Source organism: Podarcis muralis, chromosome 13 (genome assembly GCF_964188315.1).
Source record: "Podarcis muralis chromosome 13, rPodMur119.hap1.1, whole genome shotgun sequence".
NCBI lineage: Eukaryota > Metazoa > Chordata > Lepidosauria > Squamata > Lacertidae > Podarcis > Podarcis muralis.
In genome coordinates this window covers 13917952-13934683 of record NC_135667.1, presented here as the reverse complement: position 1 = coordinate 13934683, position 16732 = coordinate 13917952, and the positions used below count along the sequence as shown (strand labels likewise).

Here is a 16732-nt window from a genome sequence, read left to right as displayed (position 1 = left end):
TTCGGGTAGTGATAAAGCGGGATATCAAACCCAAACTCTCTCTCTCTCTCTCTTGAAGGGATTCATTTGGCCCCAGGGCCTGTGTTCCCCACACTCCGGTGTAGGTGGAGAGGATCAGACTCTCATTGGCATTAGATAATTTGCCAGATCTCAGTTTGCCATTCTCTAAAATGGGAATAATACTCCTTTCTAGAATTCCTCTGCTAAACTCACCTTTCTCTCCCGCTTTGCTACATTCGCAGAACCCTCTCTCCCCCGCCTGGGATTTCTGCATCAACATCAAGCATCTAGTCCCTGATGTTAAAACCTGTTCTGGCACTGCACTCTCCAGCGACTCCCTTTGTGTGATTTTGGCAGCTTTCTTTGAAAAAGCCAAGAGCAACTCACAGGGCAGGAGCCCCAGACGCCGTTAACCAACAATATTTAAAACGTATTTAATATTTACAGATGCTCCCAGGCTTTGAAGCACAAGAACCCCCAGGAAATTGGTACTTTAGAGCTTTCAAGTCCATCAGGTACAATCCTGGAAAATGGAAATGGAGAAGCTTAACGTTCGGTTGCAGAATCCCCACAGAACACGTCCCTGCTTTTTGGAGACACAGAAACCAGTCCTTTGGCTTATTTTTGCAGGTGGCAGAGCCAAAATATGCCTGTCTCTGGAGTCTGTGTTAGCAATGAGGCTGCAGTGTCACAATTAGGGCTTCATATAGTCTCTCGCACAGCACTCCCTTGATACAGCGCTGCCTCCTACTGGCAGTAGAGGGTGAGAGCATCCTCCTGGTTGCCTCGGATGAAGACGACCGGTGGGTGGAGGCCCTTGGAGACCATCTCGAGCCAGGCCATGTAGAGGGCACTTGGGCAGGCCCCTTTCCGTACCACGGGGAGGCTCCTAGAAAAACAGAGGGAGGGTAGGGAGAATGTTAAGAGCGTTTAACTAGGACGCGGGAGACGGGTTCAAATCCCCACTGGGCCAGTCGCTCACTCTCAGCCTAACCCTATCTCACGGTTATTGTGAGGATAATGTGGGGAGGAAGAGGAGAACTACCTATGTATGCCTCCTTGGAGGAAAGGTGGGATAAATAAAAAAAATGGGGGAAGGCATGTGAGAGAGGGTGGGCTGCTTGCGACATCTGAAGGCAGCCCTGTTTAGAGAAGTTTTTAATATTAATGCTGTGTTGTTTTTAATACTCGATTGGGAGCAGCCCAGAGTGGCTGGGGAAATTCGGCCAGATGGGTGGGTATAAATAAATTATTATTATTATTATTATTATTATTATTATTATTATTATTATTATTATTGCAAGTAACTAATCCATTAAAAATGTTTTCTTTAAAAACAGGTCCTCAATGCCTGTTTTGGCCTATGGCAGCCAACGTTCTGCACTGAGAGAAAGAGAAAGGGGCTACTGCTGTAAGATACTGGTGCTTGTCCCACTCCTCTGGAACCAATTATTCCAGGGAAGAGCTATACAGTCATACCTCAGAAGTTGAACAGAATCCATTCCGGATGTCCGTTTGACTTCCGAAACGTTCAGCTTCCAAAGCGCAGCTTCTGATTGGCTGCAGGAGCTTCCTGCAGCTAATCGGAAGCCCCCTCAGACGTTCAGCTTCCAAAACAACGTTTGAAAACCAGAACAATCACTTCCAGTTTTTGATCGTTCGGGAGCCAGGACGTTCGACTCCCAAGGCGTTCAGGAGCAGAGGTACGACTGTAACTTAGTGGTAGATTATCCTCTTTCCACGTAGCAGGTCCCAGGTCCAATGCCTCGCATCTCCTGGTAGGGCTGGTAACGTCCCCTGAGAGCTGCTGCTGGCCAGTGTGAACTATACTGAGCTAGATGAACCCAATGTTTAGTATCAAGGTAGTTTTGTGTGCTAGGAAACTTGTGTTCAGAAAGCCGAGAATTTTCTTTTATTTTTGGACCAGCTCCTGATTTTTTGCACCCAGTGCCAAATTCTCTTCATGGGCAGAATTGGAATATATGTGGCCCTTACTACCACCACCACAACATGGGGGACGATGTCTGTTGTTTCACCCACCCTTCAGAGAAATGGGGACCAGCAGCTGGTTGCTTGGGGTCACCCTGGGCCCTGAGAGAGTTTGCCCCCAGGCCTACAAGCCCCTAGAACAGGGTTTCCGAAACACAGGTCTCCAGCTGTTTCTGCACTACAGTTCCCATCGTTCCTGACCACTGGTCCTGCTAGCTAAAATAAGTAAATAAGTAAATCTGGAGACCTAAGTTTGGGGAACCTGCCCCAGAGCAGGGATGGGGAACCTGTGGCCTTCCAGATGTTATTGACTATGGCTCGCATCAGCCTCAGGCAGCATGGCCAACGGTCAGGGATAATGGGAATTGTAGTCCAACAAAATCTAGAGGGCCACAGGTTCCCCATTCCTATGAAGGCTGTATATGTTACCTTATGTCTCAACCACCTGGTGTGGATCTTCTGTCAGAAATCAGAAGGAACCAAATGGGGTGTGTGCAGAAGAATCATGTGACAGGGGCAAACAAGGGCACCCCCCCCCCATTCAGGGATCTCAACGTTTGAAGAAGAAAGTTAGGGAAGTGACTCACATGACAATGAGGGCTGCATTCCTAGAGTGGTCTTGAAGTATCTCATGTAGACGCATGTGCTGTTCAGACTGAAGACGCCATGTTGGAAAAGGAGGAGGAGAGACGTGTTAAAAGTGGATTTTGGTCACCCCTTCCCCCTTTCACGCTCCTTTAAACCCCAGTAGACTCTTTCGCCCTATTGGAACCAGAATGGGAAGCTACCGGCATCCAGAAAACTCCCACCACTTTGGATTACGAAGGACGGCTCTCTGTTTTGGTTCGCACATTGTTTTAGGAAGCGCGAATTAGGTAGGTTCGATTTTTAATACGAACTGAATTAAGGCACCCCCTTCACCAGGACCCTCAAACACTGGGGACAGAATCCATTAAAAAACCCACCTTTTTCTTGTAGACTCGGAGGTCTTCGTCCGTGACCTTCCATGGTGCATCCTTTTGCATCTCTTCCACGGTTTCCTGGCCTTTCTGGCCTTCGTTGAGCCGGAAGGGAGCTATGATGTCCTCAAATTCTTTGCGACTGCCATGGTAGGAAGGTGGAAGGGGGGGCGGAAGGGGAACAAGTCAAGCCAAAGTTAGGAAGACAGAGCGGAGCAAAATGGAGAAACGGGAGGAAGGGCCCAAACCACATGAAAGAACTGTATTCTTAAGTGGAAACAACAATCCAGGCCTATGGAACAATTTGGGGTTGGAACCTCGAGACTTTTTGCACAGACTCCCAAGTGGGGGAAGCAGGGAGGCACCAAACCTATTGCTTTCAAAATGTATGAATGTACAGAGGTCAGCTTTAAATATATATAGATATACAAATGGTCTAGACATCTGTTTTCCAGTCTGCCTTTGCTTGCTTGTAGTGTTTCACCAAAGCAGTACTGTCAAGAGGCATAGGAAAGTCAAGGGCTGAATTTGTGAGAGTCTTTTTTAAAAAAATGGCAAAAAGTCATAAAGACACTGCAATGTCCCAACCTAACTAGGGACAGTAGTAAGAAAAAGGTTCTTTCTCACTGCAAAGCTAAGGGCTGCTGGTGACGTCAGATGTAGACAATGGCTAATCCTCTTGCTCTGCCCTATTTCTCTCCTGGGTGAAAATTCCAAGCTCAAAATGGCAACTTGAGTAACAGCTGTGCATTTCAAAACATCCTCACCCATTTTGTGGAGTACTCATCATTCACAAAATACACAGCCTTGCTAGACTGTCACTGGTGAGCAAGAATTGTAACAAGAGGAACTCGCACTAAATGCCCCTCCAGGCAAGCCTCCTTTTTTATTGCACTTTCGCAATGATTTGTACTCATTATGTTGTTGGGGCAGTTACACATGATCCCACTTTCAATACTGTTTGTGCCTGCAGAGGTTTCCGTGCAGACATCTTGCTTCGTTTCCAATCTGTGCATACCCTGTAACTTCCTGTAGCTTTTTTATACAGTGGTACCGCCATGACTGGACCTAATGGTCAGGGGTCCCTTTACCTTTACCTCGGGTTAAGAACTTAATTCGTTCTGGAGGTCTGTTCTTAACCTGAAACTGTTCTTAACCTTGGGTACCACTTTAGCTAATGGAGCCTCCCACTGCCACCGCCGCGCGATTTCTGTTCTCATCCTGAAGCAAAGTTCTTAACCCGAGGTACTATTTCTGGGTTAGCGGAGTCTGTAACCTGAAGTGTCTGTAACCCGAGGTACCACTGTACAGTGGTACCTCGGGTTAAGGACTTAATTCGTTCCGGAGGTCCGTACTTAACCTGAAACTGTTCTTAACCTGAAGCACCACTTTAGCTAATGGGGCCTCCTGCTGCCGCCGCGCTGCCAGAGCAAAATTTTTGTTCTCATCCTGAAGCAAAGTTCTTAACCTGAAGCACTATTTCTGGGTTAGCGGAGTCTGTAACCTGAAGCAGCTGTAACCTGAAGCATCTGTAACCCGAGGTACCACTTTACTGCAAATGTTCTGGGATTTCTTCTTCTCCTGTCTGCTGGTTACAGTGCAAGGGAGGTGCCCCTCCAGCAACAGCATTGGGGAAGCTTTGCAGAATGATGTGTGGATGGGTATGAATCCACCACTATTATTGCATCAGTTGCAGAAAAAGCCTGCCCACCCCCCCCCCCACAAAAAATGTGACTAGCTTTGAGGGCTACTGAGTCAGAACAGGAGTGTCTGTTTGAGGCTGGGGCAGATGGATTGTGGGACAAAGACAAGACCTCAGGGAGCAGAGAACGAGGGGGGACCCAGGGCATTTACCTTGTTTCTTCGGGCCTCCACATTATTTCAGGCAGCACCACGACCTCGGTGAATCCCAGGCGGAATTTGGTCAACAAAAGATCGATCCTGCAAATCAGGATGAGAAAGACAGAAATTGTAGTGTCTGGGACAATCCGGCACCAAAGGGCAAACTATCTTCCAGTGGACCTTGCCTGAGGTTCTGGAGCAGCCCCCCAGTTATGAGAAGATCACCAGCTCCTCCTCCTTTACAGCAGAAGCATTTTTATTTGGCTTTCATCATTCCAGCCCCCAATCCCAGCCTCTTACTCTTCTCTGTGCTCTTCAGCATTCGCGATCTGCCCGCTGATGAAGACCCGGACTTTGCAATGACTCCAACGTTTCCGGCGGGTGAGGAGGTAGGGAATGAGGAGGGTGAGCCCTGTGGAAGCAGGAAGCAGGAGGCAGAAAGTCATAAGGATGTAAGTGAAGCCCCAGGGAATCAGGCCAAAGGCCCATCTGGTCCAAAACCCTCTTCTCCCAGCGGCCAACCAGATGGAAGTCCACTAGTAGCACCCAACTTGCAACGGCAGTGCTCTCCACCCTGTTGAGTCTCGGACCACGCAACTCTCCCTTTCTGCTCACAGCTCCTTCACCCACAAAGATGGATTCCGAATTTAGGAAGAGAAGCAATGGCCGTGTGCCCCCTGTAGCCTTTTCTTGGTGCTCAAATCTCTGCCCCCCAGAAGGAAATGGGGGTGCAAGGCCTCCGCTCCTCTAGAAAGGGAGCACACTGCACCGTTTGGGCTCTCCTTGGGAGACGGTCAGTGAGGGGGGAATTACGTTGCTAGGAAACCGGAGTTGGGGGCGGGCTCAGATGTATGTTGTTGTTTGTTGTTTAGTCGTTTAGTCGTTTAGTCGTGTCCGACTCTTCGTGACCCCATGGACCAGAGCACACCAGGCACTCCTGTCTTCCACTGCCTCCCACAGTTTGGTCAAACTCATGATGGATCGCATGTTATTAATTAAACAATCGTTCTAGGACCTTTTAAACTATGCGTGGGGGCTGTTGCCTTGGTTGGTAGTATGCTATGTGTTTTGTGTTTTTAATATTGTAAACCACCCTGTGATCTTTGGAAGAAAGGTGGTATAGAAATAATGATGATGACGATGATGATGATGATAATAATAATAATAATAATAATAATAATAATAATAATAATAATAATAATTGCAAACTTAAACTGGGAAGGAACCATACATACCGCCATCATCAAAGAGCCAATAGATGTCAATGTTTTTCTTCTTCTGGTTGCCCTGGAAATAGGTTTCCAGGTGTGTATCAGCACCGACTACCTTGTAGCTGTCACCTGCAGAGAAGAGTAAATGAATGGGGGGAGCCTTTGCAGCAATTCCCCTCTAGCACTCCCACATTATTAGTTAATTACGGTAACTAATCTAAGGCTTGGTGCAAAAATTGGCTTCTTAGTGGTTTCCTAGCGTAAAGGTCAATTGCACAATTGTTAACATATGAACACCCATAACTAAGATATCCACAATTCAAATATGCGCTGTGTGATTAAAATACACAGTAAAAACCCAAAAACCCACTAAAGCATAAAAATATCAGAAACCCAAATTAAAATTTACAATTAAACAGTATGTTTTAGGCTTCTCGTCCTCATTTTTGAAGCTTTTGGGCCTGGGACACCTTCATTCAAACCCCTATTCAGCCCAAGTAGAGATATGGCCAGAGCACCCCCGCCAAGGCTTTGCCTACTCATAGTCCTTTAGCTCATTCTACTAAACCACATTTTTTCTTTTTAGAGCAGCCTCACTCAAGGCGTCCAACTTACACTTCCGCTTCTCTTTGCCCAGCGCTGCTTCCGAGTCATCAAAGCCCATGTTCACTGTTGGGGAGAGAGATGAAGAGAGGGTTAGTCGAGGCTGTGTGGTGTTTTTTTTAAGAAGCCAACGACACCAGAACGAATGATGCAAATTAAGAGATTTCATCCACTCTTTCTCTCTTTAGACATAGCATTTACTGTTTTGCCAAATCTATTTTGCTTCTGCCGGCCTTGGAGAAGAATGAAGAAACCACAAGAGCCGCTAAGCGTTTCGCCAACCAGACAGAGGCTTTATAGCCTCCAGCACTTTCAGGCCCCGCCCCCTTTCCCTGGACACACCCACCTTGCGCTTTCACCTTCCGCGACACATCCAGTCCATCGCGCATCCGGACCAGGCACACTCCGGCGCTGAAATCGAAAGTGTCGCTGCAACCGGGGAAAGGGGGAGAAGAGAGAGCTGTGGAGATCAACATGCAGCGTGGTCTTTCCCTACTTAATGAGGTTATCTCGTGAAGAGAGCGCCTCTGAACATGCGCAAAGTTGTATTCCGCCCAATTAGTCCTTTCAAGAAAGCAGGGCCTCTGGGCCAAGGAAAAGCATTGCCAGACATTTTGTATGCACTTTGGCCCACCCGACTACAACTCTTTGCTGCTGCTGGAATTGGTTGAAACCAGAAGTGGAGAAGCCTTTTCATCCCGACGGCCACACTGCCTCATGGGCAACCTTCCAGGGGCCAGATATGAGTGGTGGGGCAAGGGCCGGAGGCAAAAGCAGGTGCCTCCTTTCCAGCCACTCAATAGCCAGAGGTTTTGCCACACATTACCTCCTCCCTCCCTCCAGGCAAGCCAAGGCATGATGTGGAACAGGTGACCCTTCCCCATTGGCCATGCTGGCTGGGGGCTGATGGACTGAGTCCAAAAACAACTAGAAGGTTAGAGCATCCCCAACCCTGCTATATAAGGGAGGAAACATTATCTTGCAGAGGCCTTGCCATCTGGCATGCATGGGCCATACAGCCCACTGGCTTTGCAAACACACATTCCTCTAAGCATCAGGTAAGTCTTGTTTAAACCCGTTTGAGCCCAGTCTCCTAAACCCTCCGCTGCTTCCCCTTCCCGTCGCCTCCATGCCCTTACTGTATTATGCCCACGTAATTCTCCAGGTTCTGCGGACTGTCGGTCTGCCAATCCTGCTTGAAGCCCAGGACCATGGTGTTGGGTTTGAGTCGCCCGAGACCTGAGACCTAGAGAGAGTGAGAGTGAGAGTGTGTGTGCACAGGGGCTGCCATTAACTTGTAGCTGTATAAAGGACCAGGGCTCATGTCCTTATGCTGGGCAACTGCTCTTCAGTGTCCCAAGCAAAGGCCTTTCTTCCTGCCCCTTCTTCCTCCTCGAGACCCTTTTCAGAGGGCATCATGGGCTGATCTCCGAGAACCAGGAGTGAGGCCAATATTCGGAACCAGAGAGAAGGCGAAGACAAAGGGAAAACCCTAGGACCAGGGTTGAGAAAGGAGGCAGAATTCAAGACCAGAGGCCAAGCCAGATGGCACAACAGGTCTCAGGAAGACCTTGCTTCTTGAGGAAGACTGAACTCGAGCAGGGAACCTTCTTATGTTCCAGGAGGACCTGAGGACCAGTCTTGTTGGTGGGCAAGGCCAGTCCAGGGGCCTGCAGACACTGAATTGCCGGGGGCAGATGTTCCAATGTTCAGTTCTGTGGCTCATCACACAGGGGAAGCCTCACACAGGTCTGAAGGTTCCTCGTTGGAGTCACAGATTGGACCTGGGGCTTTTGGTCCATTCTCACCCATCTTAGATGAGGGGTTAGGAATTGGAAGGACAGGAAGGTGAACTCCCTGGCCCGTCTTGCTGTGTGAGGGAGCACCCTAGCATCCACATGCGTACAGAGGAATTAAGAGCTCCTCTCTCAAACTACGCACATCAATGTCCTCCATCCCTTCATGCTTTTTGGCATCTTTGGACAGATCGTGCCATACACTTAAAGCACATCTGATGCACATTTTAAGCAAACGCCCCCCCCCACATGAATCTGTTGTTTTCCTCTCCCAGAACTACAATTCCCAGCACCCTTAACATACAGTGGTTACAAACTTAATTCGTTCTGGAGCTCCATTCTTAACCTGAAACCATTCTTAACCTGAGGTACCACCTTAGCTAATGGAGCCTCCTGCTGCCGCTGCGCCGCCGGCACATGATTTCTGTTCTCATCCTGAGGTAAAGTTCTTAACCTGAGGTACTGCTTCCAGGTTAGCAGAGTCTGTAACCCGAGGTGTTTGTAACCCGAGGTACTACTGTACTGCAGTTCCCAGGATTCTCTGGAGGAAGTCATGTACTTCAGATGCGCTGTAAATCTATGGTGTGGACCTGCCTTCTGCCTTTGTTGCCCCACTCCCAATGTTAAAACGACCCCTCTAGGTCAAGACACCCCCCCCACACACCTGCATGAGGCTCCTGGCTCCAGCTCTCAGGTCCCCTGTTGTGATGAAGTTGTAAAAAGAGCGGATCTTGCGCGTGCTGAGCCACTGGAGTTGTTCGTTGTAGTTTTCGAAGCATGAGGAGTCTCCCAGCTGACCGTGCAATAAAAAGATTGATAGTCTGTTAAAAATGGCAGCATCCCAGCTCGCCAGATTTCCCCAGCCTCTTTTCTTTCCACAAGGCCCTCTCAAGGCAGGTAAACTCACCTCAGCCACGTTCCCACATATCATGAGGCTCACTTTCTTGGTGAAGGCGTTGACAAAGTCCACCAGGGCTGGGCGGAAGCTGGGTGGGCCCGAGAGGACCAGACACTGAGGCCTAGGAAGGTGAAAGAGCTGTAACTAGGGGCCACTTAGTTGGTTACTGGGACTTGTAGTTCTGTTGGGGGGGTTGTCTCCTAACAACTCTGCGTAATCTTAGCAAACTGCAGTTCCCATGATTTTATTTTATTATTGAATGTATATACCGCCCTATACCCGGGGGTTTCAGGGGGGGTTCACAGAATAAAATCAAGATATAAAACCACAAAATACATAATAAAAATAAAAACAACAACCTAATAGCACCCCCCAAAAACAAAACTACCACACATTTTTAAAGGGCTTAGGATGTAAATCAGATCAATCAAAGGCCTGGTTAAAAAGGAACATTTTTGCCTGGTGCCTAACGGTGTATAATGAAGGCGCCGGGTGAACTTCCCTGGGGAGAGCATTCCACAGACGGGGAGCCACTGCAGAAAAGGCCCATTCTCGTGTTGCCACCCTCCGGACTTCTCAAGGAGGAGGCTACTCTGGGGGAAGCCATGGCTGTTTAAAATTGTATAAGCGTGCTTTAAAAGGATGGCGTGGGTGTGACCATTTTTAACCCTGAGTTTACACTGAAGGCTGCAATCCTAAAATGCAAGCTCCGTTGAGCACAGTATGAGTTACTTCCGAGTAAACACGATGCACGGGATTGTGCTGTGCCTCCCCAGTCTTTGACCCACCCCACCTCAGAAAGGGGAACAGCACCAAGGAAATCTGGCTCACGGGCCTTCTGTTCTTCACTTGATAAACTAAAGTAGCTCCCTCACCGAAAATTCTTGACGTGGTCCTCTACGTCGTTCAGGTTCACAGCATTTGACAGGGCCATGTTGTAGGTGCCAGCCTGCACTGAGGAACCCCAGTTTACCTCTGTGGGCAGAGGAGAGAAATGAAGAAGAGCTTTAGTCCATATCTACCTTTTGTGATTCCTGCCAACCTAGCAGTTCGAAAGCACGTCAAAAGTGCAAGTAGATAAATAGGTACCGCTCTGGCGGGAAGGTAAACAGTGTTTCCATGCGCTTCTCTGGTTCTCCAGAAGCGGCTTAGTCATGGTGGCCACATGACCCGGAAGCTGTACGCTGGCTCCCTCGGCCAATAAAGCGAGATGAGCGCTGCAACCCCAGAGTCAGTCACGACTGGACCTAATGGTCAGGGGTCCCTTTACCTTTTTACCTTTTCTGATGGATTCAGATACTGGAAGGACCTAGAGGGGTATCCCCCACTGAAGGATCCGCTTCAGGACACAGGGAGATGATATTGCCTGGCGTAAGGCTATTTGCCCTCCTTGCCCAGGCTTCCCAACCCTCCAGAAGTTTCAGACTACAATTCCCATCGGGCCTCGCCATCACACTGCTTGAAAGGAGCTGCGCATGGTGCTATTCAAGCCCTGGCCATCAGCTGATTGGGCACCAGCTGCATGATACATTTAAAGGCAAAGGATCCTGGGAAGTGTAGTTTGTCAAGGGTGCTGAGAGTTGTTAGGAAACCCCCATCTTTCTCTCACAGAACTACAGTTCCCAGAGTTCCCAGGGAAGAGGGACTGATTGTTTAATTTCATTGTACACAGCTTGTACATTGACAATAAAGGTACTATTATTAAACTACTCTGGGAACAGTAGCTCAGAGAGTTCCCTTAGCAACTCTAGGCACCCTTAAGAAACTATCCGGGGGGGGGGGGGTGAGTCATGGCTGTTTAACGTGATATGATACTTTGGGATTCAGTGAATTGGTTTAAGAAATAAAATCTCCTCCAGCTGAGAAGGTTCCAGAAACAGAACTCCTGATGAAGAATTTGTAAATAAGCCTTGACCAGGACTCCTTGACATTTGGACCTGAAGCTCCCGCTCTTTCTATAAACTAAGCTGGGAAGAAGGTGTGGAGATCTGGGGTGGTCTAGCCCCACCCCACCCTTTGCTTCTCAGATCCAACGCCAGGCTCCCCTCACCTGGTTTCTTGTAAGTGGTGTAGGCCAAGCTCACGACAATGATCCCGATGACAATGAGGGCCGACCACCAATTCAGCAGGAACATGATGACCACAGAGACGATGGCTCCAAACAGGGCTGTCCATTTGCTGAAGTAGCGGAAAGAGGGCCTCCAGCCTAGAGGATGGTGATGATGGGGGAACACAGGTGAGATCAAAAGGTATTGCACACAGAGAGGGAGCCCAGGTGTCACCCTGGTTTATCCCGTCATTGACCTAGCACAACTCTACACACATGGCCCCCCAAAAGTATTTGAGGCTACTGATTCCCCTCCAAACATCTGTTGGTTGGCCATGCGGGTCCAGAATCTTGTGCAGAACTCAGAAGACACTCAAATCTCCACTCAGCCATGAAGTTCACTGGGTTAAATTTGGGCCTCTCTCTCTCTCTGCCTAACCTACCTCAAAAGGGTTGTTATTGTGAGGATAAAATGGAGAAGACAGAAGAGAATATGGAGAGGAGATCTTTGCTAATGGTTAAATTTACTCTGGGAAAAGTGGACAGGGACTGAATATCCCTGCGAGAACCAGGGAACCAGGCAGAGGGCCTTGTTGGTGCCCGTCCTGTGGAACGCCCTCCCACCAGATGTCAAGGAAATAAAAAACTATCTGACTTTTAGAAGACATCTGAAGGCAGCCCTGTTTAGGGAAGTTTTTAATGTCTGATGTTTTATTGTGTTTTTAATATCCTGTTGGGAGCCGCCCTGAGTGGCTGGGGAGGCCTGGCCAGATGCGCGGGGTATAAGTAATAAATTATTATTATTATTACTATCATTATTATTAAGGCTAAAAACACATATACCTTACACACTTTTACACACACACACACACACACACACACTTCTCTTACCCTTGCATACACAAACCTCTTTTCCAGCTTGCTTTCCTCACTCTGAGGAAAGGGGAGCACAGGAAGGAAATGCAGCAAGCTGTTTAAGCAGGAAGATTAGGATGGGAAGGGGAAGGGGAAGGGGAAGGGGAGGCAGTGCGGCCTAAGGAGAGTGCCGTGGCCCAAATCAGGACCTTCCTCTGTCCCTTTCACTTCTCACCCCAGCCTTCCTGGCAGTGGCTCATCTGACAAAAGCTCGCTGTGAACGCAATGCAGACCAACCCGTTCCTGCCTGGCACAAGTTGCCCAGCCTGTTGGCTCATTTGTCTTTCCCAGCAGGACATGTTTGCTCTTTCCCGCCTTGTTACCCCCGCACACACACACACACACACACACACACACACACACACACACCCTTTCTACCTCCCACACGGCCCACCTGTCCACCACCCACCTTACCTGGGGAGTTGGTGATGGTGGCATGGAAGCAGCTGAAGTTGATGAGGGCATAAGAGCACAAGAAGAAATTGGAGATGACGGGGGCGATGGTGTTCAGATCCGCTGCAGGGGCGAAGAAAGGAAAGGTAAACAAGGAGGCACTGTATTCTGGCACAGAACAGGGGATGGGATGGGGGGGGTGCTCTTGTATGCTCTACTCAAGCAGCTAGCCCTCAACGCTGCTAATTTCATAGAATCATAGCATTGTGAGGGGCCCTGAGGGTCATTCCCGCAATGCAGGAACCTCAGCTAAAGCAGCCACGACAGATGACCATCCAACCTCTGCTTAAACCTGCCCCCCCCCAGGAAGGAGAGTCCACAACCTCCAGAGGGAGACCGTTCATGTCTGTGCTATTTGTTTGTTTATTATTATTTTATTTATTACAGTGGTACCTCGGGTTAAGTACTTAATTCGTTCCAGAGGTCCGTTCTTAACCTGAAACTGTTCTTAATCTGAAGCACCACTTTAGCTAATGGGGCCTCCCGCTGCTGCCGTGCTGCCAGAGCACAATTTCTGTTCTCATCCTGAGGTAAAGTTCTTAACCCGAGGTACTATTTCTGGGTTAGCAGAGTCTGTAACCTGAAGCGAATGTATCCTGAAGCATATGTAACCCGAGGTACCACTGTACTTGATTGGCCAGGGAATTCCCTGGACGTAAATCCCATTGAGAATTTGTGGGCTATATGCAAAAGTCGCCTCTGTGCTGTTGGCTGTATGACTATGGAGAAGCTCATTCAGGCGCTGATTCAAGTGTGGTACAGGGATCCAAAAATCAACAGTGACTGTTCGAAGCTAGTAGACTCCATGCCAAACCGTGTTCAAATGCTGCTTAAAAATAGCGGAGGTCATATCCGTTACTAGTGCTGCCGTGCCGCCAGAGCACGATTTCTGTTCTCATCCTGAGGTAAAGTTCGTAACCCGAGGTACTATTTCTGGGTTAGCGGAGTCTGTAACCTGAAGCGAATGTATCCTGAAGCATATGTAACCTGAGGTACCACCGTACACCCATTTATTCCTTAACCCCAAACACACAAAACAGTCACAAAGTGACTGACAAAAGCAGCTTGGCCCCCATAAGGGAAAAAAAATCAAGTATTTAAGAAAAACGATGGAGCAAAATCCCTAAAATTATAAAAAGGATTGTTGTACCCCCGCCCTACTAAAAAATGAACACCACGAGACATGCCAGAAAGCATGCAACAGTTTGGGTACTATGCTAGTTTTAGTTAGTGTGGACCTATTTAAATTAAGACACATGGCTGAGTGAGGTCCATTAATTTCAAGAGCTCCACTCTGCATAAAACTCAACATAGCTGAATACCACCCTATGATATCAACGAATGACCCAAAGCCTGGGAAAATTGGAATGCCTTGGCCTGACACCCAAATGCCAGTGTGGTGTCCTGGCTAGAATATTGGACAATGACCTGGGAGACCAGGTTTAGAATCTCCACTCAGCCCTGAAGCTCACTGTGTCAATCACAATAATAGTTTTCGGGGGTGGAAATTGTGGGTCTGATAAATAAGGGAGGGGAGGTGGTCTCGCTTACCAATCAGGATGAAGGCAACAGCTATGAGGAAGGTCAGAGCGTAGGCCCTCAGCGGCTCATTGTTCTTTCCATATCCTTTTGCGAAGAAGCCAATGAGGGGGTAGAGATTGTCCTGGCAAAGGCACTGGGGGGGCGGGGAGAGGCGCACAAATGAGAAGGAAGAAGAAGAGTTTGGATTTGATATCCCACTTTATCACTACCCTAAGGAGTCTCAAAGCGGCTAACAATCTCCTTTCCCTTCCTCCCCCACAACAAACACTCTGTGAGGTGAGTGAGGCTGAGAAACTTCAGAGAAGTGTGAGTAGCCCAAGGTCACCCAGCAGCTGCATGTGGAGGAGCGGGGAAGCAAACCCGGTTCCCCAGATTATGAGTCCACCGCTCTTAACCACTACGCCACACTGGAGGGAGATGTCCAATGGGAGAGATCTTCACAGTTACTTCAAACTTCCCTCAGCAGTGGGTAGTGCCCATTGAGGCTCATGCTATCACAGAACTGTAAAACTGGAAGGGTACTCTGAGGGTCATCTAGTCCAACCCCCTGCTATGCAGGATGGAAGGCAGCAAAGCCTATTGAGATTAAAGCATGGACCTCCACAGCTCCCTTTTCGCATCTGCTAAAAACATTCTTGTTGAGACAAGCCTAAAGGTAAAGGTAAAGGAACCCCTGACGATTAGGTCCAGTCGTGACTGACTCTGGGGTTGCGGCGCTCATCTCACTTTATTGGCCAAGGGAGCCGGCATACAGCTTCTGGGTCATGTGGCCACATGACTAAGCCGCTTCTGGTGAACCAGAGCAGCGCACGGAAACGCCATTTACCTTCCCATCGGAGCGATACCTATTTATCTACTCGCACTTTGGGGTGCTTTCGATCTGCTAGGTTGGCAGGAGCAGGGACTGAGCAACGGGAGCTCACCCCGTCGTGGGGATTCAAACCGCTGACCTTCTGATTGGCAAGTCCTAGGCTCAGTGGTTTAACCCACAGCACCACCTGCGTCCCTACCCAGACATTCTTGTTGAGACAAGCCTACCCAGACCCTTAGAAAGTTGAAATAACTTTGATCCGTTTCAGTATTTTAACTTTTCTACATTTTAAAGCACTGCTACAAATTCGATTTTCTCGTTTTATCTTTCCATAAATTGCTTTGAGGTTTTTTTGTTGGTTTTTTTTACAGTCAAACAGTATATATTATTCCATGAAACAAACAAACCGTAGGTTTTGCTAGAGCTGATGACAGGCAGGGTCAGTTACAGGCAAACCCTATTTAAGTGGAGTTTACGTTCCGAGGCACTACAAGCACTGGTGAAACGCCATCAAGAAAGCCTGTAAACAGCCCGTTTTTGTCCCTGCCCCTTTCAGTTTGCGGGTCACTTCCGGGTTCAGCGTAATGAGCGTGTGCGCAGTCGCTCGGGTATTGAAAAGTGTGTAAATGCAGGGGTTGCCTGTAATTTGAGTTCTGTGGGGTTTAGAAGGAAGTTGACAGCCAGGGTCACCCCTGGGGTAGTTGTAAGCAAAACAGACGGGCCAGGCAGGTACGGGCAGACGGGTTGACGAGGCAGTGCGCCATGGGGCCCAGTGGGTCAGCCTCCACAGCCTTCCTGACATCTTGAACTCCAAGTAGAGCTTGGGTGTAACACACCCACCCACCCCCCGCTTCCCCCAAATTACCTGGAAGACCTTGGGGGCAGAGACGAGGCAGGCCAAAGCTGAGGAGAGGGTGGCGGCAAAGATCCCAGCTGTGATGAGGGGGCTGAACGCAGACACCAAGCTCATGGTCTAAGAGACGAGGGAGGCAACGACAAAACCGCATTATGGGAGGGGGAGGAGAACCCCAGTAAACCCAACTACAAGGCCTCAATCCAATCCCACAGAGAGCCAAGGGAGGAGAGGGAGGAACACGGGTTTCCCCTACCTGGTAGTCATTGGCCAAACCATATTCACAGGTCCCAGAAACGGCGCACTCGGTGAAATTCCACCCGTATTCACAGGCCCGGCCAACGCAGTCCCCGCTGGTGAAGTTGGCGGACGCCAGGGTGTCGTTCAGGTTGCCAGAGGCGTCGCGGACCATACAGGTGCCTGGCAAGAGGAAAGGCCGCCATTATTTACAGTGGTACCTCGCAAGACGAATGCCTCGCAAGACGGAAAACTCGCAAGACGAAAGGGTTTTTTGTTTTTTGAGCTGCTTCGCAAGACGATTTTCCCTATGGGCTTGCTTCGCAAGACGGAAACGTCTTGCAAGTTTGTTTCCTTTTTCTTAAAACCGTTAATACAGTTGCGACTTGACTTCGAGGAGCAACTCATAGCACGCGGTGTGCTAGCCTTTTTTGAGGTTTTTGAAGACTTTGGTGATTTTTGAAGCTTTTCCAAAACTTTTCCGACACCGTGCTTCGCAAGACGAAAAAAATCGCAAGACGACAAAACTCGTGGAATGAATTAATTTCGTCTTGTGAGGCACCACTGTATTTATGT

The 16732-nt window shown here is 48.8% G+C and overlaps 1 protein-coding gene across 1 annotated transcript in view; it reads right to left on the bottom strand.

The window, feature by feature from the left end:
- Nucleotides 1–409: 409 nt before the first annotated feature.
- The window catches only part of LOC114582523 (solute carrier family 12 member 3-like), a 28184-nt gene continuing 11861 nt past the window's right edge, over nucleotides 410–16732 (bottom strand). Inside the window, exons 11-27 of the mRNA XM_028703616.2 lie at nucleotides 16176–16339; nucleotides 15932–16039; nucleotides 14265–14388; nucleotides 12675–12776; nucleotides 11349–11504; nucleotides 10174–10273; nucleotides 9308–9419; nucleotides 9065–9193; nucleotides 7744–7850; nucleotides 6951–7033; nucleotides 6617–6670; nucleotides 6026–6130; nucleotides 5091–5202; nucleotides 4803–4889; nucleotides 2955–3090; nucleotides 2577–2644; nucleotides 410–889 (exon numbers count right to left, since the gene is read on the bottom strand). Of these exons, the coding sequence (XP_028559449.2) occupies nucleotides 748–889; nucleotides 2577–2644; nucleotides 2955–3090; nucleotides 4803–4889; nucleotides 5091–5202; nucleotides 6026–6130; nucleotides 6617–6670; nucleotides 6951–7033; nucleotides 7744–7850; nucleotides 9065–9193; nucleotides 9308–9419; nucleotides 10174–10273; nucleotides 11349–11504; nucleotides 12675–12776; nucleotides 14265–14388; nucleotides 15932–16039; nucleotides 16176–16339 (1889 nt within the window). The 3' untranslated portion in view covers nucleotides 410–747. The remainder of the gene's footprint in view (nucleotides 890–2576; nucleotides 2645–2954; nucleotides 3091–4802; nucleotides 4890–5090; nucleotides 5203–6025; nucleotides 6131–6616; nucleotides 6671–6950; nucleotides 7034–7743; nucleotides 7851–9064; nucleotides 9194–9307; nucleotides 9420–10173; nucleotides 10274–11348; nucleotides 11505–12674; nucleotides 12777–14264; nucleotides 14389–15931; nucleotides 16040–16175; nucleotides 16340–16732) is intronic.